This window comes from Manacus vitellinus, unplaced genomic scaffold, assembly GCF_001715985.3.
Source record: "Manacus vitellinus isolate BGI_N305 unplaced genomic scaffold, ASM171598v3 scaffold_4_pilon, whole genome shotgun sequence".
In the NCBI taxonomy this organism is placed as follows: Eukaryota; Metazoa; Chordata; class Aves; order Passeriformes; family Pipridae; genus Manacus; species Manacus vitellinus.
Window position 1 is genome coordinate 7,260,016 of NW_021940604.1, and position 24,233 is coordinate 7,284,248.

The 24,233-nt window shown below is 39.7% G+C and overlaps 1 protein-coding gene across 3 annotated transcripts in view; it reads right to left on the bottom strand.

Moving 5' to 3' along the window:
- Positions 1-24,233, bottom strand: part of PHACTR2 (phosphatase and actin regulator 2) — a 131,155-nt gene that overhangs the window by 15,923 nt on the left and 90,999 nt on the right. For 2 of the 3 annotated variants that reach the window (XM_029962704.1, XM_029962706.1), the window contains exons 4-9: positions 23,573-23,728; positions 13,564-13,800; positions 9,445-9,994; positions 8,006-8,205; positions 6,003-6,159; positions 3,840-3,895 (exon numbers count right to left, since the gene is read on the bottom strand). In XM_029962704.1, the coding sequence (XP_029818564.1) occupies positions 3,840-3,895; positions 6,003-6,159; positions 8,006-8,205; positions 9,445-9,994; positions 13,564-13,800; positions 23,573-23,728 (1,356 nt within the window). The remainder of the gene's footprint in view (positions 1-3,839; positions 3,896-6,002; positions 6,160-8,005; positions 8,206-9,444; positions 9,995-13,563; positions 13,801-23,572; positions 23,729-24,233) is intronic. The other variant, XM_029962705.1, reaches the window with a different exon arrangement.

Consider the following 24,233-nt stretch of genomic DNA (forward strand, 5'->3'; position numbering starts at 1 on the left):
TCAAGTTGGTTTACTTCTAGGAATAAAACTCAAGAGCTAAAGGAAATGGACTGAAATCTGGTGGTTGCTGCTAATCTACTGAATCTGTTGTTTGGCAAACAGGCCTCTGTCTCTGGCACTGACTCATGCCTAAAGCACCAATTTCCCACCTCTGGCCCGCTGGGCAGAGCGTTGCTTTAAGCCTGGTGCTACAGAAACACTGCCTGGATACAAATTCCTTCAAACAGTAAAATCTACAGTGTATTTTTGGTCTTTTAAGGTAAAAGTTTTGGAAGTTGCTGTAATGAGTTTAGAAGATATGTGATGCTAAAAATAATGGGTTTAGTGCTCCTGGTTCCTTCAGGTATTGTGGAAAATTCCAGCCAGAGGGCCAAGATCTGGCTGCAGGTGACTCACTTGCCCAAACAGGAACACATTAATGCACAGAAACACACTTCTGCTTTCCACCTTAAAAGCAGATCTAATCTGTGTAGCGTGGAGAAAGAAAATATAAACACAGCATTCCCAGCTGCAAGTCCCCTCCTCAGATGTCCCGCTGCTGCCTTATTGGCAAAGGACCAGCCTAGCAAGCGCCCTTTGCTTCCAGAAGTCTCTGGTTAGATCCCAGCAAAACTATGGCTTCCCTCCTTCCCTGCCTGCACCTCCTAAGAGGTAAAACTGGGTTCTGAATGCTAACTGAAACAATTTTGTTTATCATCACTTATTGTGGCCATCAAGTTAAACAATCCTCTCTCCAAAGTCAAATCAGCAGCCTCCCTGGCATCTATACCTTATTGCTCCTGCAACTTTTGCCATGTTAAATTTGGTCACCTTCTGTTCTTTGAGACATTTGTTTTGCAGCAGAAGGGGAAAAGAGAAAAGAGAATTTTTCCTGCCCGAGGACTGTTCTGTTCTTGACCAGAAAGTACTCCTGGAGTACTGAACTTTCCATTGTGTCCCTATGGGATTAGCTATGTTTAGACTTCTCTGTGGGCTTGCTAGGGAAAGAGAAAGAAAAGACAAACAAAGCACTTGCTCCTCGCAGTGCTCTGAAACACACAAAGTGGTTTCTTTCTCTTTCCTGATTTTACATTAATATTCCTTAACTAGCACTGAGAGCTAAAGCCAGTTTTCTATAAAGCCAAACCCTGTCTTCTACAAAGCCATTACTGGCAGGCATGCAGGTACACTGTACAGGAAGTTCACTGTCCTTTACCAATACAGGAAAAAAATACAGTTATCTTAATCTGAAATTCTTGGAAGACTAGAAAGTTTCTTTGCCATACTGCAGTACTATAAATACTGTTGGTTCAAAGCCAGTACACAAGAAACCTGTCTTTATAAAAAACAGAGGGCTTTATGTATTCCTTCAAGTGGACTCTTGAGTTATCATAATTTTGTTTTAGTATGGGAAGTCTCAGAAGTCTGGATAGTTTTATTCAAACAGTTTTTATAGAAATCCACCTGCAATGCCTTGCGATCCTACTTGGAAACAGGATTTTCAGTAACTGGTTTATCTGGTGATATTATCAAAACAAAACTTCTTGCAAAACAGACTTCCTCACTAACTGGATATACAAAAAAAAGAGAAAAAAATAAGGATTTTTTTTTTAACCTTTTAGAGGATTTGAGCTGAACTTAATTCTGAAGTAAACATTTGGACCTTTACTGCTTAATGTAACCTCAAAGTCTATGATAAATATTACTCAAAACAATATTTCCCCTTAGCTGCAATTTATATACATGCAATAATATAACCCCTCCTCCCCATCCACTGCTTAAAAACAGGAAGAAGGAAACTTTATGAAAGAAATCCCAACTTACTCACAAAAGCTAACTACACCAACAAAGGCATTTAAGACATGTAAACATTTTCAAATGATCCATGGGAATGGAATGAAATAATTTTGATTTAAAATATGAGTGCCTTAGGGCTGAGAGAGAACTTGCACCCTGAAAGGGCTCTTAGTCAGACTGTCACCACAAATCCTGGCTTGCTTTGGTTCACTTTGCTTTTTACAGATCATTTTCAACTTGAAATATTTTGTATCTCAGAGATGAGCAAAAAGCAGTTTTGGATTCTCCATGTGCTTGCCAGGGACTCTGTGACTTTTTGTGATTTACCATTCTGCTCCCCAGCCTGTATTTTTTGCTCTCCCTTGCCTATTTAAGACGGCCCCTCGGCAGCAGCAGGGGAGGACAGCGGGAGGCACTGAGTGTAACGCTTGGTACACTGCCAAAAGCTTAAAGTAAACAAGTAGAAACAGGAGAAGAAATCTATTAACTGCTTTCAAGTCTTGAGCTACTTATTGCAAAATCAATGAATACAAAAAACATTGGCAAAAGTGATATTAAATACATTGCAGGTTCACTACTAGGTTAGCTATCTCAAGATAAACGAGACCGAAAGGGCAATAAGGGAGCCCAGCTGGTACTCCCAGCTCAGTGGCCATATCTTGGCCCACCAAAGATGTTTTGGAATTACCTTTCTCACATAGTCCAGCGTGAGCAATCTGTGATATAAAAAAATATTCATATTTCAAATTTTATCTTTATTTATCTATGCAATCTATAGGTTCAGAAATTGCAGTTTTAGGAAGTCTATTCACATTAGGTGCTGGATAGGAGTCCCATGACCCCTTTTTTGTGCACATATGAACTGTAGCTTTCCTCTTCAATCAGACATGGAGCTATTTGGCATCTGAGAGCTTGTACAACAGCAGTAAGATTTTATTAGCACGGATGGTTGCCTGAAAGCCAATAATTGCTGACTCCTCTGATTTGCTGGCTTGATAAAGTGACAGAGTCATCAGTCCATGGATGTTGTCAGGCAAACAGCCCATTTTCTTTCCCTCCATTACCATGCTGCACATCAGGGTTGCACAACTCTTCTGAATGATTGTTGGAAATAACAGCATTATTCTTTCTCTTTCATGAGGTGTGAAAAGTTCTCATGTCCTAAGAATAGATGAATTTTTTTATTTTTTTGGTATGTGTGAAAGACTTGCACGTGCGTTTTCTTCATTTATTTCTTCTACTTAACCATCAAATACTAGCTACTCCCGTAGAATGAATACAGGGCTAGATGAAGCTGGGCATGGCAACTGCTACACTATGTGTTTGGGTAACACCCATATTATGGAAAGATTCATAAAGGAAGACAAAAACTTCCTGTTCTGAAGAGTTTGCCAGCCTAAGAACAAAACCAACATAAGTAAATGGGAGAACAGGAATAGAGGATAAATACCTAATGTACTTCATTCCTCTGCCCTTGACTATTTGAATTAAAGACTTTTTTTCCAGCAGGGATATTGAGGAAGGATTTAATAAATGGGAAGATATTTGGTGAGAATGTCTCATGAAGGTTTCAGTACAGAAGACATTTATGTCAAAAGTGAATATGAAGGCGAGCATGCTGAAGTACTCGGCACATACCTATTGTCCTTCCTCTGAACACTCTGCCTTACCTCTTTCTACTCCTCCTTCCAACCTCTGCCCTTACATCCTACCTTTGCCTCCTACATCTGATATTCTCTCCTCCTCCTCATAAAAATTAGGTGGAAAGTCAACTAGCCTAGAACTACTTCTAAGGGGTATCTAAATCATTCCTGGTCTTTTGGGACCACCTTCAAGAAGTGGGATTGTGACAAGCAAAATTTGGCATATTGAATATATGCTCTTTTCACGGCCACAGTTACAGGTTAGTATATAAATCTAGTGTTGACACATTATTTTCTAGAACATAATTTCTCTCTGGTTATGAATCTAATACTGCAGCAATAATTATGGGCTTCCATATGAATCCAACACATGCTCATTTCCTAAGTAAATACTAGCTGAAGCCTGAATAAAATACTTACGCTTCAGGATATTTCTTTGCTCTAGCTCTTCAGTTGTAGGCCTCTGGCTAAGTCTCCTGTGAGAACAAAGTAAATGACTGATTTAAAACCAGATTCAAATAATAAATTCCAATTTGTAATACAGAACACATTTTGTAATGTCAAAAGGTATTTCTCATATGGCTGTGCTGTTCTTTGCCAGCACAGGTAATTTCCAGACAGTTATAACTGCACATGTAACCATAGTAGTGAGTGGCTGTTTGTTTTAAAAGATGTACTGCTGCCACTTGAACACATAAATAACTGATAATTGAATAATACTACAGAAATTGCACCACAAATTAAAATTCCTCACAGGTGTAATTTTATGAAAGAATTCATAAATCTTCTTTTGTTCCCAAGCACCATCTTTATGATAAGTAGTGCAATTGTAAGACTATTATCAGATATTCCAAATGCAAATCTTCTAACTTTTTAAAAAGAAGAAACAACAACAAAACCCATAAGCTGTTCATTTGTCACTGAATTGTACATACAGTACAATTGGGAGATTTAACTGAAACTTAATTTTATTTAGTTACCTATATATAACAACTGCCCTTACAAAAAAAACCAAATTGAGATTTTAATTTTCTGGTTTGTATAGTAAAGAACATGGTTGATGTTGTCTCTATGTTTACTAAACAAGTTCACTTGCTCACTTGAGAAAACGAGCATGAAAAATTCTAGCAGTAAAACTTATTTTGCAGATTTGTCAAAGATAGGTGCTCCTATGTCCAGCAACACTCACACAGGTCACTACGAACTGTCTTCAGCCTCGTGAAACTCACCCAATTCAAATCATGCCTGGACTTCCAGATGTGTCCCAAAGGAATGGCAGACCCTGACCCTAGTTGAGCTGTGGAAAGAGATTTCCCACCAGACCTTGATGCTGCCAAGTGTTGATCACCACGCTGGGAATTTTTAAGGAACTTGATGTCAAACTTCGTTGTGATTTTGGGTATGAGCACAGCCCTGACACACACAGACATTGTCTCCTGTCACCAAAGCAGAGCTGTATGGGGAGCATGTCAGCTCTCCAGCAGAACCCACTATGTCCCTGTGCAAGGAGATCAGGGGAGGAACCAAAGCAGCTTCTGCAGTTCTAGCCCCTGAGGGAGCACTGACAAGCAGGATGTGATCACCAGAGCTGGGATTTGGTTAGGAAAGTGGTGATAACAACCACACCACTTTATTAGAAAAAGAAAAGTGACCCTCAGGCTCTACGCAATAGATGTATCACTCTTAATGTTAAGTAATTAAATAGGTGCCTTATCCAGCCTCCCAGTTCACACACAAACTCAGCTTCTAAATGTTAATGCAGAGCTGCTTTACTCTGTACTGGAGCAGTACCAACTGGACTATCCTATATCTGTAAATGTCCAACCAACACAAGACATCCTCCAGATCTGTCTGGACAACATTCCTGAGCCCAAGAGAAACAAGGACAGATCTGGCAAAATACAGACATGCTGTAGTCTATTCTCAGAGACATGAAGATTTTTTTAAAAAAAGCTTGTAAAAAGGCAAGTGAAATATTTTCATGCAATGTTCTCAGGTCTAGAAAGAGAAAGTAACATATATCCCATAGCAGTTTAACAGCATGAGAAAGGCATGCCTCAGAGGTGGGCACAGTAAAACAACAGACACTGACCTGCAAAGTCAGCCTCCTTCCACTTCTTTTGCTGGAACCAACACACGAATAATGAAGGAATTAGAGAGCAGGAGGAGGATAGGGAGAGTCAGAAGGGACAAACATGCACAGGCATGCTCTGTATGTCAGGAACTATGACTCTGTCTGAGATGGGTGTACATACAAGTGAAAGTTCCTGCCAACCAACTTGAGAAAAAACCTGAACGATAGCACTGATTATTGTGGACTCATTGTTACCCTCTTCTTCTTTCCTTTTTTTTAACCCAACAACCCAAAAACCCAGAACCTCTCACATTTGTTCCTTGCAGAACAAAAAATGAATTATTGACATTTTAAAGCTTTGTGAGAAATAAAGCTACTGTTTTCCAGACAGTTATACCACAAAGATCCTGCAGTGCATATTGGGTTGCATTTAAAACATGAACCCAGTGTTCTTAATTCTCTTCCTCCACCTCCACCCAGTCAAATCACATTTACCCTGAGACTGATACCTCACTAGCTTCGTTCCAATCTGATGTCTGATTTCCTGCCTTTCCTCTTCAGATGTACGCTGCAAGATGTTTTTGTCCTCTAATTCTTTCTTAGATGGTCTGTTGCCAAGTTTGATAGCAAGAGTATCCCTACGACGGATTTTACTTGCCAAAGAGCCTGAGGAAAGGAAGAGTAGGGTAGATTTAGTTCATTTATGCTTAGGTTACAGACGCAAACTCTGAGTAAAAACTTTAATACCTCCCCAAAGCAACCTTGTTCCCACATGCAGAAGAGGAATTTTAATTAACATCAAAAGAAAAATTTTAGCTCAGTTCTCAAAAATAAAAAGCTAAAAGGCTTGGAGGAAAAAGCTACCAGCCAAATTGATACAAACATCACTTGTCATCTGTGAAGTGATAGGATAAAAATGACAAATCTACACTTAAGTGTCTTTGAAGTCTAATACATTACAGATTGGCTTATTTATCTACTTAGTATATTTAGCAACCTGCTGCTCTTTCTTCAGCCTTAAATGGTTTAGTCTCATTCTATCATCATTTCCCTCATTCTTTCAGTTTTTTTTCCCAATAAATTACCACTGTCATCTTAAACTTATTTATAAATTAAAACAAAAAATACAGCTTAGAGAAGTGCTCTGAGTGCTTGTAAAGTAACCTAGGCAGGAACCCCAACACATTGAAGCAATCTGTTTATCCATAAAACAGACACAGTAGGGACAAGGGCCTTGCAGCTTGGTCAGCATTAGCTCCAGCCAGCTGTGGAAGAAAGGGTATTTTTCACACCCTTTATAGTCTTTCCCTTGTGTCTTGACATTCCGACCAAGGTGGGCTACATATGTCCTAGGCTGGCAGATTTTCACCATGTAAGGCAGTTTGGTAAGACCACAGGCTCTCAGCTCACTTCTCATAAGACATCATGCTGCTACCTGAATACATGAATTTTTTGTTTCTATCACACTGGATTTTATTCAAACCCAACACAGAACTGCAGAAGACTTCAGCCTCTTGAGCTACCTGGCACTTCACCTTCTGCCGCACCAATGGCCAAGATAAAAAACACACGTTCATTTTTGCTCACCCCACTTTGGTACACAGCACTTTGGTGTTCAGGACTTCTTCCCTGAGCACAGAGAAGCACCTCCTCCGGAACACCTGTGGGCAAGGCTCTCAAGCAATGGTTCAGTAGTGATTTTATACTGACATATGGCCACCCTGCAGGAAGTAGAGGTAGGGCTGCCTGCCTCTCCATCCCAACAGCCTGCTGCTGCCACCTCTTTGCCCAAGCAAAGGAGCAGCCATTGGGTGAGCTGGATCAGGGAACCACCAGTTATATTGAAAATCAGCTCAACAACAGCCACTGCTGCAAAAATGAATTTGAGTGCTGGCCTAAGGGAAGAGCGAACAGCTGGGAGCAGGGATTAGGGAGAATGGGGGTAGGACAACCCCTTCAGCAGCTGCAGGGCTTCTGCACAATTAGGGTGATGATAGAGTCATGACCTCAGATGAAATTTTACAACTTAGATGTAAACTACTGTGATCTGCTCTGTCTGTTAAGGTCGCTCCAATGCTTAAAACATCCTGATCAAAGAGGAACAAATGACTTTCAGACAGTGAAGCTGACAACTGATGGGCTTCCTCTGTCATCCACCACACATGTAACTCACACAAGGAATTTGTGACAGAGGTGAGCCAAATCAATGGCTTGTGATGCCCTAACATGGAGGCCTTGTTCCACCCTCAGGTTCTTCTGAACCTGCTCCTCCCACCTCTACTCCCATCTGTACACTGCTCTCATCCATGCACAGGCCCCAGCAGGTTTCTGATCACAATTGTCTGGGAGAAGCAGGACACTCATTTCTCAGTAGTGACAAAATACTAAATCCCCTAAAACCAGCCCCTGCAGTCATCTCTCTCTTTGCTTCACACTAGCATGGGTCAGGCATGCTCACATAACGCAACTGCAAAAGGTAGCCTGCAGCTAAGAAGCTAAGCAGGATGCTTACTTTCAGCGCTTGCATTCTCATCATCATCGTCATCATCATCGTCTGTGTACAGTATCGGCCCATCTGAGTCTGAGTCACTGCCATGGCTCTCTCTGCTACTTTCACTCTCATGAGGGGCACCAGTGTCAGCAGCCTCCTCCACTGGTTCAGAGTGTGCCTGGTCTGAAACCTCCACTTCTTGGTCTCCTTTCATAGCCAAGCTGTTAATTTGTAAGCAGACGGTGATACATTAACACAAGCAGAACAGAACACAAATGGGAGACAGATTGTATAAGCAAGTATGAAAAGTTCTGTTATTCAAACTAATACCTTTCTAAAAAATGTACATATGTAAAACATTTATAACGTATGCAGATGTGTGTATGTATCTATGTATGTATGTTAGGAAAAAGGATTCAAACAATCTGGAATCATGTGCTGCAAAGACTATATAAAGACAAATCCTAATTGTTTTTTATTTCTCGTGGGATGGGACCAACAGTACATAATAAAGAGAGAAAACCAATTCATAAAGTTGGGGGTAAGAGGAGTGAGTTGGAGAGCAGATGGGAGTGCAAAGCTTCCTTTTCTGGAAGCCTAACCCTATTTATTGTAAATACAGTTTCACTGCAGTTGAGTCCAAAATGTTCATGACCATCACTGACAACCACGGAAATTGGCAGCAGACTGCCCTTTGCCTTGGGAAAATCTTTGTGTAAAAGAAGGGTAGAGCAAGGGGAGATGTAGCACAGGAATGTAATGCTGACACAGATGTACCAGCAAGAATTTAAAGGAAGGTCTCTAGGCTACTGGCATCTAGACTAAACTCTATCGGGTTTATATAAAAGATGCTGGTTCTTGAGGCAGGGAAAAGATAAATCATTAAGCCAGTTCCATTTTGCTGCCAACTATTTTGCTTAAAAAGTGTAATTATGACCTTTCTCTTGACTAGTTTTTACAGTACCTGAGATTTATACAAGCTACTAGGCAGTGACAGACCAAAGACCCACTAATTGGAGCCTGAAACTCTCGTTTTCAAGTGTGCAAGTAAATTCAGCCATTGAATTTAGAGCTTTAGCACTGAGATATTTAATGACATCCACAAAAAAAAAAAAAAGTAAACCCCCTTATAATTCAGCATAATTTCTTGTTTGCCTTTATGAGAGAGAAACAGAAGTGTCACCAGCTACTAGCTGAACTGCTGACAGCAGTGTCAGCCAAACAATGATGTAAGAGGCAGGTTGTGAGCAATGACCTTCTGGGGAAACATGACATACTGCAGGTGAATGGCTCAAAGGCACTGGAAAGGAACAAATTGTGCTGGGATGCAACACAAACTATTACCAGTCAGCAGAAGAAACAGAAGAGATTCCTGTGTGCCTACAGCATCCCTTGCAAAGAAACGTGGCTTCCTTGGCTGTGGGTCTTACCACTCACCTAGGACAGCAATACTGTCTTACCTTTCTGTGTCTTCTCCACTAGCATCTGGACCTCTGCCTAGGGCCGTACTGCTCAGACTCTCATCTGTGCCATGCTCAGTCTGGAGAAGAGTTTTAGTATCTGATCCAGGGCTGCATGGCCCTGCCACACAGCTGTCTGACACATCCTGGGCATCTGAGGAGACAGCAGGCTGACCAGCTGCAGCAGGGAAAGGAGGTGGAAGTGGAGGTGGAGGAGGGGCAGCGGTGGGAGGAGGGGGGACAACAAGCTTGCTTGATTGGTCTGTGTCCTCCATTTCAAAAGTTACTATGGAAGGTTGCTCAGCCTTGTTTTTTTCTGTCTTCACTTCCAAACTGTTGTCTGTGGCACCTGAGGGGGAAGAAGCAGCCCCATCTGGTGCTGTTCGTGGGGTTGACTGTTTCCCAGGTTTTTTCTTGCCCCTGGGAGTCCCTGATGTGCCCAATTTGCTGGAAGTCTCCTTAGAGGCTTTGGGGTGAGATGATGTGGACAAAGGAGATGGTGATGAAGAAGACTTGGAGTCTGGTGGTTTTCTTGCATGAGAGGAACCAGCTAAATAAGAAAAGAAAAAGGATTTTACAGTCTTGCAATTGTATGATTTTTGCATTGTATTTCCTGCATGGATTGACTTGCGCTGGTATTTAAAAAATGAAAAAATTACACTTGATACTTCTACAGTCCTTCATCTAAGTGCTTGAGATAAGTAAATGTTGCAGTTCCAATTTCACCTTTGCAGTGGGAAAAACTGAAATGATGAGCAGCTGAAAAAATCAGCCTTACAAACTGGTGAGAGTTTGTTTCTAGCAGTCTGCGTTGGCTCACTACAACTTCCCTGGACATCATCTAAAAAGTCCACTACCTATTCCAAAATTGTGTAGTGTCCTATTTAAAAAAAAACGCTCCCTGACAGAGAAAACTGCCTGACCTTTTCTAGCACATGAATTTTGGGTCTGAACAGTGGGAAAACCCTATGCTTTTCAATGGACATCTGAGGACTGTTATGGGTATTGATTAATTACCTTTCACAATGTTATTGCAACTGGTGTGCTCCTATTTAATGGCAAACAGCAGAGGGACAGCAAAACGATGTACTTTCAGGTCCAGCTGGATATATCCATAAAACAGAGGCAGAAACCACCAATCTCACTCTGCACAGATGACCTTCAGAAGGGAGGAGGCACTGAAGGCCTCCTGTAGGTACTGGAGGTCTTTGTCTTACCAGTGATCAGCTTGGGCAGTATTGAAAATGTTGTGAAACAAGGTTTTGACACTAGCTGTACGAGCTGGCCAGTGATGCTACTGTTTAACCCTGTGATACTTACCATACTGAAGCATATATGTATAATGCCCAAGTTCACAAGAGATTTCACCTAGCCTGCTTGCTCATGTGCATTCCATCCTCTGAGCTGGGAGCTTCAAACTTCTGAATTTCATTTAAAAAGCAATAAAAATGACAACCATCTTATGGTTCAGTCCTTTTCATCAAAATGCATCCAACTCAAACACTTCTGCAGTAGTAAAAATGCATTAACCTCCAGAGAACAAATGAAAGCATTATAAAGCTACACAGCAGCCTTGCAGCTAAGCTTACTGAGTAAAACAGAAAGCTGTAACAGAAATCTGCTGGAAGGCCTACTTTACTTACAAGCATTTAAATAAAAACAAAACCCTGGCAGATTAGGAGAGAATCAAAATACAGATACTGGCCATAGTAAGTTCATGATATAAAAATAGCTTTCACAGTGAGACTGTTCTCAATCTCCAAGATGGAAAGTAATTCAAAAGACACATTATACCATTCTCTTTTGTAGCTGAGTGTTATGGTTTATAAACATTTAGCGTGCTTTAAGGCTTTCAATACATCTGGAAAAATCCATAAAAACTTCAGGCAAATCACTGTTCCTCTTCCTGCTGCAAGGTGACTGTAAAGGGCAGCATCCTGAATCTACTGATACTGCACTAATCTTCCACATCAGGTACAAATCACTGACTTAACATACAAGCAAAAAAAATGAAGCAGAGAAATTGTATAGGCAGTAGTTCATAATTGCAGTGGAAAGAGATGTTGGTACTAACCTGCATATTATTTAGCAGAAACCTTACTGAGAAAGTGGATGGTTGCAAGAAAAGGCTCTGGTTCTGATCCAGCAAAGCACTTCAGTGCAGGCTGGAGGTCAACAGAACCATTTACATGCTTACACTTAAAAACTGCAGCATAATACAAATATACAGCCACACAATTGTTGCTGGGAAAATGTCAAAAGATGTTTCCATTGTAAAAATCCTTACATTATTCTCAGAACCTTTCTGGACCTGCAATTAGATACAGAAACTTGAAAGATTTCTCCCACTGAAAACCCTCCTACACTTCTACATGGGTCAAAAGTGCTATTGCCATTGTTGGTTTTGACTGGGTTGGCTGACAATTTTCTGTCATGCTTCTTTTTAAGTAGAAGATTTGAATTTTGATTAAATGAAAAATGTCATGGCTTTTATTCGCCTTTTGGCACATGTCCATGCCTGCATTTAAGTCCCATTCTCCCAGTTCCACTATTTCAGTTTGGAAACCTACTGTGTTGCCCTCAGGAGAGCCATGGCTCAGGTTGTTACTCATATTCCTCCTCTCCTTCACAGGACTGAATCACTGGCTGCATCATATGGTCACTTTCACAGGGATCTGACAAACCTCTTCTACTAATACTGTTCCAAATCAGGTATACTTATTAAGTATTGCCACATTTTGAATGAACACAATATATTTTTAATGTCGGAAGAAACTATCAGTAGAATAAGGGATATGTGGATATATTTTACATCTGTACGGTCTCAAGCATTGCATGACATTTCAGCAGGGCTACTAAAAGACAAATCTGGAATCTGTATGCACTTTAATTTAAAAAGTCAGATACCTGACAGCTTGTTACCACCCATTTGTATAAACATTGCTTTATGCGATGGATTGTTTTATTTCTGAAAGGTCTGCTGTTCATTCACTTAGGAAGAGCTGAGTTTTCCAGCTGCATGTGAAATAAAAGCAGCAAGTTCTGGATTTTCAAAATGTTTATTCTTGTAGTCATCTGAGGTAGAAGGGACAGTTAATACCAAGTTAATGGATATTTTATGGAAAAGTTATTATTGTAACTCTAGAAGTCTTGCAATGTTTTCAAACAGTCCTCTTCTGTACGCTTCAAATACAAAACGTGCCAAAATGCACAAGCTATGAAGCAGCACATTTGCAGAGAAAACTAGAGGGACTGAAGGACTTTCAAAGACGAACAGAGGATTGAAAACACAAGGCTTGTATAAGTTTGCCAATGCGTATATGGAGTCCATTCATCACAATACCACTTGTGTTCAAATTACATCTGGATGTTTTCATTTTGGTTATTGTCTACATTGCAACCATTCAAACTCTAGATCAGTACCTTAAGAACACCTACCTATAATCTTTAATCTGGCATCACTGCCAATTTTTAGTTCAAAAGTGTGATGGTAAATACATGTGGGATGTGGCTGATGATTGACATTTCCATTTCCAGTGTGTATTTAGAATCACAACAAGCCATCAGCTAGCTCAGGGAGACCTGTTCATTTCTAATGGTTATAATTCTTTTCTTTTTCCTTTTTTTTTTTGAGCTAAACCAACTGCTACTTAACAGTCTTTTAAGATGTCTTAATGGTTTTGTCCTTTACCTCTTTGTGATCTTGTACTATTGTCAAATTAATTGGAATAGTTGATATGTCCAGTAGAAAGTTATAGCAACACCAAAGTAATTTTACTTTGGAGCAACTCATGTGACAAAGAAGTCACCTTTTTTCCTACTTGCTCTTCAGCAGTTCTCTGGGTCATTTTGTTGCCAGCTTTCACACTTGAACTGAAAATTCAATATTGTCCCTGATACGCTAGGTGTTGTGCATACATTCATTAAACAGCGCGGTGATCTGTCTGGGGTTGTATGGGGTTTTGTAGACAGCAGAACCAGAGCTCAGTGGGAAGCTAGCTAAACATCCATGGCATGCTCTTTAGTAACATAACAAAGGCAGGAGTTATCATAAGACCAAGCCAAGCACCCCCATGCACATGCACCAACCATAACTGGCACTGCATGGGCAGTACTCACCAGCTTCTTGATTTGCCCTGTGACCTGTTGGCTTGGGCGGTGGGAGAGGAGGCTGCTTAGCAGGACCCTTTCCCTTTTTTTTTGCATGAGGTGCTTCATTACCCTTATGGCTGGTGGTTGTGGAAGCAGCAATGGCATTTTTTGGTGGCAGTAGAGCTTTTTTAGATTTAGGCTTAGGCTTGGGTAGTGGTGGAGCATGGGATGTTGGTATTTCTGGGCAGTGACCAGTAGTGCTCTCTATGGATAAGAAAGTGAACAGAAGCCAACTGACACAGACATACAACACGTAAATTCAACAGCAAGCCCCAAAACAGTGACTAATTTTGCTGCTTGAGCTCTTGGGAATCAGGAGAGACTTAATCTTCTGCCTCTTAAGGAAGTAATTCCTCAGAAAAAAAAAATACTGTCTGTCTCAGTTCAAGTCCTTCTCACAGAAGATATTTACCTGGAACTTCTTTCAGCCTCATTTATTCTAGACCTCCAAGGATCATCTTTACATCCATTATCCTAAACGAGATTGCTAGCTGCAAACTAAACATGGGAAATGCCATTTACTCCTCTAACAAATTTCCTTGGCTTCTTTCCAACCCTACCCACCCCAAGACCAACAGGCTATAAAACTCAGATTCCTGTGAATCTGAATGTGAACATAGCCATTCTGTCAGCCATGGGTTCAAATATGGCTACGCAGCTGAAATTTTCCCCTGAATCAACCCATTCTTCTAAGATACAGATTGCTTGCTGTTAGCAACTTATTTTGGGTAACTTCTTCAGGGTATTTCTACTCTTCAAAAACAGATGAAGCTAAATCAGATAGGATATCATTTAGCATGGGAATGCTCTCCTCTCCTGCAAGTTCTTTGGGTACTGTTATATGACTGTACTTTCAAGAATCAACAGTTCATTAGTCAACAGGAATTTGGACTTTATCTACACTGTGTTGTGCAATAGGAATGGCTCTGTAGAGTGAAAGAGGTAGCACTCAGGACTCAATGTCCACAATGTGCATTCCAGGAGACTTGACTTTGTACTGTCTTAAGGCTAGTTCTGTAGATTGCATGACTGGTGGTGGTGGGAGCAAAAATTCCTGAGTGCATCTTTTGGCTTAGTTTCATCCAAAAGGAACCTGGTTTATGTGCCCTGCAAACCAAAGAAGGGTAAGTGGGGATGACTAGGAAATTCACTTCAAAATGCATGCCTAATGCCAGCTGTAATGTTACTGTAGGTAAGCCATTTACAGTCAAACATAAAATTTTGCACATAATCATTGTGGTTATAAGACTAGGTGTCCCCACATGGGAATCTTTATCTATTCAATTACACCAATTCTGTGCCCATCCAGCCTCAAGATAGCCTTCCCAAACCTTTATGAAAAGGTATGTTATTAAAGCAAGAGCATACCATCAGAATCATACGCGATTTATTTGTATGTTACTAAAACCTAAAATGGTTGGAGAAGAAAGGAGACAAAATAAATGGACATTCCCATCTCTCTTCCTTCCCACGTAAAAGATTCCCAAGAGATAAGCAGCACATTTTAATTTTAAGATTAGTAGATGAAAAACAAATAATGTGTTGGACAACAAAGACATTTCTTCATCTCAGAAACAAAGCCTTTCCAACCTCTAGCTTAAGGCTTGTTAACACGAACTCAGTGCATTGCCTGCATTATTAACAGCAACCTACATGTCTCTTCATGAACTGAAGGAATTAACATTAACTGTCCAGTGTCTTCCTCCTTTATTTCCAGCCTGTTATAGACTAACATGTTTTTGCTAAAGTTTTGAAAGAACCACTTCACAGTGACCTTTTACAGCTTTCAAACATTCTTTCAAGCACAGACTCTTATACTGTCTCTTAGTTTTTCAGAGAAAGACTCTGGATGGAGAAAGAAACATGCTTATTTGTTACATTTTGGTCTCTTCTTTTATAGCAAAAATGTCTCCTTGTGAAATTCTACCTACCTTCATTTGAAGTTGAAAAGCTGATTTAATTCTGAAAAAGCAGGACATTTTAAAAATTTGAATTCCATTAATAACAAACATGGCAAGAGAAGATACATCTTTGTATTTTGAAGATCTTGAAGGACATGATGATCCATAATAATTTTAAGTGTAAACAATTCTTTGATATACCTTTTACTTATGGATCCAGAATGCTGTAATTTTACCTACTAATATGAAAAAATTTAAAACTTGTGTACTTGTACACCATTACCATGTTTTGTGTCCAGACACAGTAGTAGAGAAAATATGAAAAACAGAATTATAACCCAGTAAAAAGTAATATTCTATGCACCATATTCTAAAGTAATACGGTCAATCTACACTAAACTATATAACTGATTAAATAACATATATCAGAATTTATCTTCTGATTCAGGGAAAAAAAGTACAAAAATACAACAAAATATAAGGCTAAAGCTTTACTTAGTTGCAAATACACACATCTTAGTGACAACCATCTGACAATTTTGGATTTTTCTTTAAAGAAATAACTAAGAACTACAAATGAAAACAAAAATTAGAACAGTTCATTCTCATCAAAGTTCTTGCTTGCAGACTTCAGTTGTGATTAAAATTGGCAATTTATATAACATTGATTTTACAGAAATGCATTGCCATCACTGGGATATCATCTTTACCTAGGACAGTTCTTTTCATAATGTTATGTACATTGTACCAAAGACTGGTAGACTCCGGCACAGCAGCATCCTATCTCCTCAGATAGTTACAGCTCTCATGAGCCTTGACCGTCCCTTGATTAACTAATGCCCTGTCTTGGCCTTGATGAGTGAATCTTCTTTTTGCTCATAGCCAGGATGAAAGCTGTGGTGAAGACGATTGCCTTTGACTGTATCATTCCTCTTGGCATCTTATTAGCTTTACTGTTTTTATCTTTGTTAGCTTCATCTTTTTTTCTCAGTGTCACTGATCTTGACCAAACTATTGTTTCTCATTTACTTGAGATACAGATTTCCAGTTCCTACCTGACCAGCCCATTATACCAGCTTTTGCCAATGACAAGCCAAGTTTTGAAGCAGACACTTTTCACTCTTTTTCTTCTCTTACCCCTCAGGCTTTTGTGAATATTCACTGACTGTCCTCCCTCAAACTCCCCTCTACTGTGATGCCAAAGCTGACAACGTTTAGTTGTCAGTTGCCAGTACTGTGCTCGTTTTCCTGGTCTGGTGTCCTCTGGTTTTTCAGTGCCTAACCCTAGTGTCCTTTCTTTTACTGCAAGTCCATTGGAAACTTTTGTGGTTTCCTGCATCTATGTAAGACATTATAATAAATTTCTGGTATATACAGAAACAAATAGTAATAGTAATACAAATAACTAATAACAACAATAGTGGTTTGATCTTGAACAGTGACAGGGATGGTCTGATGTCTGTAAATGGCTCCAGACACAATTATGTTGTAATTGTACCTCCCTAACATGATTCTGCTTGAATATGGACCCTTGGTCTTCATGCCTGCTCTTTCTTTTGCCAAAACAAGGAGGCATCTGAATCAGTTCAGACCTCTCTATTTGTTCAATCCAATCCCCCAGATACCTCAGTACCAGCTGCAATGTATTTTTATTGCTGTTTCATTTCTCAGTGTAGACATCTGTTCATTAAGAACTGACCTTTTAAGAAAAGGTCTCCAAAACACATCAAAGAGGATTTCTGCACTGCTGTCTTGATCAAGACATCTGCTGTGAAAGCAACCCACCTATAATTTACTCTTTTATCAGGAAAGCAAAGCAAATGTTAGTATCTCATTAAACATTTGGATCAATAATATCTTTATGTTTAGAATAAATTTTCCAAAGGTCAGATTTACAAGAGACTCATTTGGAGACCATATTTTCTTGATCCCAGAAATTGTGATTTGGGCCAGACTCTTAAGAAAGCTCTATTCTCACGTGAACACTTAAATGATGGTCAGAGTTACAAAGTTCTCAGTATATAACAGCTCTTATGGGGACTCACCAAGTCTCAATGACTTTCAGAGAGATGTCATATGCACTGGAAAATCAGATTTTTGCAAACTAGAAGTGGGACCTTTTGCAAACTCTGGACCAAGTGGACCAATGAAGATCCTGGGCATAGTTTCAGAAGCTAGGTTGTAAAATACAAGACTTTTTTCTTTACCTTTGTGAACTTCTAAGGAACAGAAGGCCAAAGCTTTTCTACCTGAGGATTTTGTCATACAGTACTGGTATTTTTGTTTCTCCAGCTAGAGCAGTGTCATGAAGCTACCTCACAGCAAACCCATAGTGCTGAAGCACAAGCATAGGATCTACATCAACTGCAAAGCACCCTTCTCTTGGAAGAGGAACAGAACTCAGTGGAGCAAAACTATGTAGGATGAAAATTGGAAATAATGTATGATTTGTTGTCTTTCACAGGATGACTCCCTGCACAATGAAACTCAGTAAGAGTTTTGCAAATCGTGATTTTCCTTTCCAGACTATGCAGAGAGCTGTGTTTTGATTCACCAAAACCCAGGAAGCTGTCATTCAGAAACATAGGACACAGAGCAAGACAAGGTGTCTTTTGTCACTTTTTGGACTCATTGATTGTGCTGATGCAGGTGGTCAGCTCAGACAAAACTTTTCATAAACTTAGATTCAACTGGCTCAATTTTTTGTTCGTATTACTGCTACTAAAATTCTGTTCAAGAAAAGATCCATTCTAATTGTTAGAAAGCTTCCTTTAATTTCCAGTCTAACTGTATTTCAAGCCACAGTTTATTCCTTTATACTTGTGCCAGCATTGTCCTTTAGCCATGTTCTCTTCTGGCTATATACCAGCTTGCTACATTCATCAAATGCACTCAGGCTCTCTCAGGCTCCGTTTTGCTAGACTGAACAAGAACAGCTGTCTCATGATGCTGTTTGCAGTTCTCTCTGCAGTTTTGAATTCATCTTTCTTGAAGATGGATGAGCAGATCTGCACGTCTACAAACTTCTAGAACTTACTGACTGTTTTCAACAGCACTGTGCACAAGAGGTCTTGTAACAGAGGCAGTGTAGAAAACAGGAGAGGGGAGAAAGGGACAGGTATAACATCTGACCTAAAGCCACCATGTTTAGGTGTTTTGCATTGGTTCCTAAATAAAACAGGGAAAGAACCCAACTGACTGTCATTTTACAGTGTTAACTACCCAACCTATGTGTTAGAAGTAAGCTGTTAAAAAAAGAGAGAACACCTAAAATGTATTCACTGTCAGCTGCATACTTTTACCATTTCTTGATCTATGGGAGACTTGGAAGGTGAGAGGTATGTATATTTCTATATTCACTTATACTTTCTGTAAAGATATACCCAAATAATTGAATAGTTAGTTCATTAAAATAATGTATAGTCTTAATTCTGGAGCCACATAAGGATATCTTTCTTATAAAAAAAAAAAAAAAGTTGCTTTACGAGTCAGGAGCTTCCTCTGGCACTCAACTTTTGTGGGTGAAAGCCCATGCCTCTCACATCAGCCTACTGGCATGAGCCAGCCCAGCTGACTTAATAGACAGGCTCTACCCAAATACAGCTTTATATAGAGTAGCTTTCCTTTCAAGAAGACTTGGATTCAACCTCATTTACATAGTTCAGGTGATGAATCGAAGATATACTATTCTTAGAAGAACTGGTTTTAGCCAGCAAATAACTCTGCTGGAGTGAGAGATTCTTAGGGAGTCAGGCAAAAAACCCTACAAACCTTTTATGTATGCTGCTTATATCAATGATCTACAGAGCTCAGGAGTGTAGGAAGCCAGCTAGGCACACGAGGGAGGAAAGTCTGCCTCATCTCTCACAGTGACTGGTTTGCAGGATTAATCTGAGACAAAGCAGGCTCTTGTCTGAGACCCTGGGAGATAAGGGTTACTATCTTAAATTCAACGAGTTTTGTTCTCCTTTGGGGAAAAAAAGAAAAGACCTCTGAGAAAAGGAATCTAAGAAATTTGACTTTCAAGACCATTCCTTGGTAGACAAACTAAAGTGTTAGTCAGCAATGATACATGCTCATAAGACCAGAGTTTGTACCTCCAACCTTCTCTTTTGGTTACCCATAAGGAAAAGTTTAAGATTTAAGGAGAGCAAACAAAAATATAGAGAAAGGAATCTCTGAGCCCAACATACTGGAACATTTGCCAGCTCTCATATGAGAGTACTCCTGTGGGGAAAAAAAAATTATGCGCAGGTAGCCCACGAATTCATTTGGAAACAGGACTACAAACTGTTTCCTTCCCTTAAAGACATGAGAAAACCTCAGAGGATCAATTTGCTATAAACGGTCCAGAACATTCCAGAAGCTTATGCTCCATGTCACCCACGACACCTGCAACACAGCTGTGGCTTCCTGAAATGCAATTATTTAGCAAAGCAGTACCTAATACACCTGACTGATGGTATGCAAAACAAAACTTACTACTTTTTTCCAACCATCTTGCTAATGGTTACTGAACCTTTCACTTCTTCAAGCCCAAGTTAACAATGCAATGTGGAAGCATCTACCAGAATTGTTAAAAGAGCTAGCTTGCTGTGATAAAAATGAGTAAGACACGAGTTTAAAAACTGAACTCAGCTACAAATCCAGGGTTCTCTAGTACCTCTGTGTTCCAGAGACATCTTGGGAGGGTAGAAAGGAGAAAAGCAGCTCTGACATAGTGCCAGGATGCTTTACAAGGAGCAGCATGCATGCTGTATCACTGTGCTATGCCCCTATACCTAGGGAGGCAAACAGTGAATATTTTGACACCTGTTCTACTGATGTGGCTTTTGGTCTTCTCCAACACTGCTGTAGGGGGCAGGAGGCAAAGAGACTCCTTGGATCCCCTTTGTGATGCTTATATCACACCTGGAACCTGGAGCTCTGGGGACTGCTGGGGCTGCTGCAGGCTGGTGCCATGGGTCAGGAGCCCTGACAGTGGTACAGTTCAGACTGCTGCCAGACAACCAGGGTGTTCTTTGATATACTACCTGTCTACTTGCTGCTCTGTATCCCTTGCAAGACTCACAGATAATAGCTACAGTTTAGCTCTTTATTTTCTGCAAAAGATGCTAGCAATTTTTCTTAGTCAAAACAAAAGAATTTAGAAGTCAGCCTAGCACAAACATAATGTGAATAAATGATCACAGAAAAAAAATTCTCTGATTTCTCATCGACAAAGCTTTACCAATCAATTACCTGTTTTATGTAAAACTGTCACTAGTTTCTTATCATTCTGCCATAAAGGAAAGAATTTCTTTTAAACACCCTCCTTGGATGACTGTCATCATTACTATAAATAGCAACAGTTACACTATTAAATTCCCAAAGGGAATTTTTCACCAAATACAAAAGGCACCTGTGAGCTGACAGGCAGCAGATGGGTACACAGTTTATGGAACTGCCTAGCAGCAGAGGGAACAGCTTTCAGGGGTTGTCTTCTTTACTTGCTTCTGCTTAACTCATTTTTATATTGCATGGCTGAGCCTATCGTTTGCCCTGTTGATAATGTATTCCCATAGCTCATGCTGAAATAACTTTGTTCCTTTAACTTCTTTTAATTCCTAACATATTCCACATTGTACAGCATGTTGCTGCCAATTCTCACCATATTATCACAATTTGCCTATATTGCTTGTTCTTTTTAAGATTCTGGCTCCAGCAGTCATCATATATAGCAGAAGGGCATTTTCAAGACCCACTTGAACAAGAGAGCAAGTAAAGAGCACCATCATTTCATAAGAGCATTATAAAATAACTTCCTAAGTTTCAGGGGCCGAGATGAATTTTTGGAACCCTTTGATACAGTCAGAGTTGGAACAGCAGCACAGTGTGCTACTAAACAGCAGGAAGTAATCCTGTTTTCAGGTCTTACAAATGTGTATATATCTTCCTTCAAGATTTACACATTAGAGTTGATGACTTTAAGAAGCCTAACATTAGGCTTACTAAAGATGAAGTCCTTGCAGCCACTACTCCTGATTGTCAGCTAGTATTCACTCCTATCTCAGTTCTCATGATGGAGGGTTGTTATCTGAAGCACCAACATGTTTTATGGTCTTAGCAGAAGACAGTGAGTTAGGTATGTGTGTTTCAGCACTGATTTTGATGCTCTGTGAGCATAAGCAAACCTGTACCTGCCATTGGGTGTGTGTATAATGCATACCTACTGCATCTGCCATAAAAAAATCACCCAGGACTAATCTGCAGGTGAGACATATCTGTGAGATGGAGTGGGCCTTACTCTTACACTGAGTTTAACAGGCTGGCTCACCTTCTTGCTTAATGTGCTATAAAGTAAAGAATAACTGAAGTGTATTCACAATGACTACCTGCTGAGTTGTACTGGGTCTCCACAGTGTAACACGGTTTCTGATGTGTGGAATTGCTCCTTAAACACGAAAGTATACTTGAAGTGTTTTGCATCTTCTGTACACTCAGATTGACATTCTATGAAGCCTAGAATACCAGGTTGGCTCATTTCTTGTTTTCCTTCTCCCTCCTCCATATATTCTTCATTTTCTGAGAGGGACTGGAGTGATTGCTACACATTCTTCTGTATTGAGTCTAATCCTGTACAGCAATCATTTTTAATTTCTCTCTGTAAGGTCAACACAACGTATAAGGAGTGCAGAGTCTAATTTGAAATAGATATTGAACCTTTCCTGCTTCATTGGAGTTCTGCATTCTGCAAAGTCAGCTAGAGGGGATTTCAACATAGTTAAAAACATGTATTTCTCAAATAAACTGTACCTTAGAAAAACTTCCAAAACTGAACATTTCCAAAAGGCTGTATTTAATGGTGCATAAAATAATAAGTGGTCTGATCTAACCTCAAAGTTAAATTGAACCATTTTAAAGGAGTTTTCCATGGCTTTTATAACTCTTTTCCCTGACCCAATACACATCTGGTTCTAGTTGGCACCAAAAGATAGATGTATTTAAATGTCATGACAAAGGCTAATCTTGTATTTCTGTCTTTTTGGGAGACAGGAAGTACGAGAAATCTCATAAGAAAGTCTGTTCTCCTTGGACATCTAGCCACTTTTTACATAGTCAAGTGATTTACGTAGCTCAGAGAGGAACTGAAGTTTTTGTGTTAGCCGAACCAATCCTCTCAACCTCCAGAGGCTCATTCATCACTAGGTAGAGTTTAACAGAAGACATTGGAAAGGCTGGTCAGTCTAACAGCCAGCCAAGAAGGTCTTGATCTTTTGCATCCTTGCTCTTTCCTTGAGGAAAATCCAATAAATGGAATAGTATTTAAAAACACTTTTTGACAGGGAAAATAAGTGGTGCATTATTCAAGATGTTAAAGAAAGAAAATAAAAGTGGTCCAAAAACTGTGATTCCACACTTATCTTTACATTTCCTTTATGAGTCAAACTCTTGTTACCAAAGTAGATCTCAGTAAAGGTAACAAAATTAACATGGACCCTGGGACTTCTAAATATTTAGCAGTATTTACTACAGTTCATCCATAGAAAACCCTGTAGTTATAAAATACATTTTCCATAAATAACCTAGGTTCAGTTTGAGGTAGTGATATGGCCCCTTGAATGTTTCTGCTGGACTGCAGGTATTTAAGATTCAATGAAAACCAACAGGAACAAGTTGCAGAAGTTACTTACAAAATTATACATGGTTTTCAAATGGGTTAAACACCTTTGAACGTTCAACCCATGAGCCACTTCTACAATGATATTGCAAGGTGATGCATATGCACTTAGAGTGTTCTTTCATAAGAGGAAAATTTGAAATCAAAGCTTGCCCATGGCTACAAGGAAAGGCTCACACTGAATTTAGAAATCAAACATCCCTGCACGCATTTTCATGCTCAGACCATGCTTCTCTTTATGACCTTGCTATAGGCACAGTAAAAGACATGCCTACCAAGTCTTATTCTCTCAGCGGATTCTGCTGGCATCTTTGAGGCAGAACAGAACTCAGAGCATGTATTGGTGCTAATGGAAGAACACACTAATATTTAAAGTAGCCAAAAAAAAAAATCAGTGAAGAATGCATTAATTTACCTTTTTGATCTTTTTTTCCTTCCGATGATGTTGTTTTCTCTGATAAAGTGCCATTATTTCCACTAGCTTTTACCACATTTTCTTCCTGTATGGTTTCTTCACCAATGGCTATGGTGTGTCCATTTGAAGTTTCAAAATTTACTGTTACATCACCATCTGAAATGAAAATTAAAAAGCTATTGCCTAACTGCTTACTTAGCACCCACTGACAACACATGGCATCCCTCTGCTTTCAAGATCCCGTGGAAGCAAAGCAGAAAGACTTACGGAAATGTGAAAGGCTGTAGATCTGCTCTAAAAAGTAACTGTAAAGAAACTCTATAAGCTTCCATGTTCTTTGGGTGGACATCTCTGCAGTAATGGGCTTGCAAGGCCATGTCGGTTTTCAGGTACAGCTTCGTGGTTGTACACATAAGCATCCTGTTCTCTCCCTTCCAACATGTCCCAAAAATGGACAATTAGGGGGCAGATTTGCAGGACTACCATGGTGCATCCCAGTAGGTAAATCAGCCAGGAATTCAGACAGAAGTTCTCAGAACATATATGCCCAGTTAATTAACAAAACAGTTCACAAAGACATTATCCACTTTTAAGAATCCAGGTGAAGTCTTTTCTGTATCACATATCATACCATTATTAAATTCTGCAAGTTAAGTTCTTT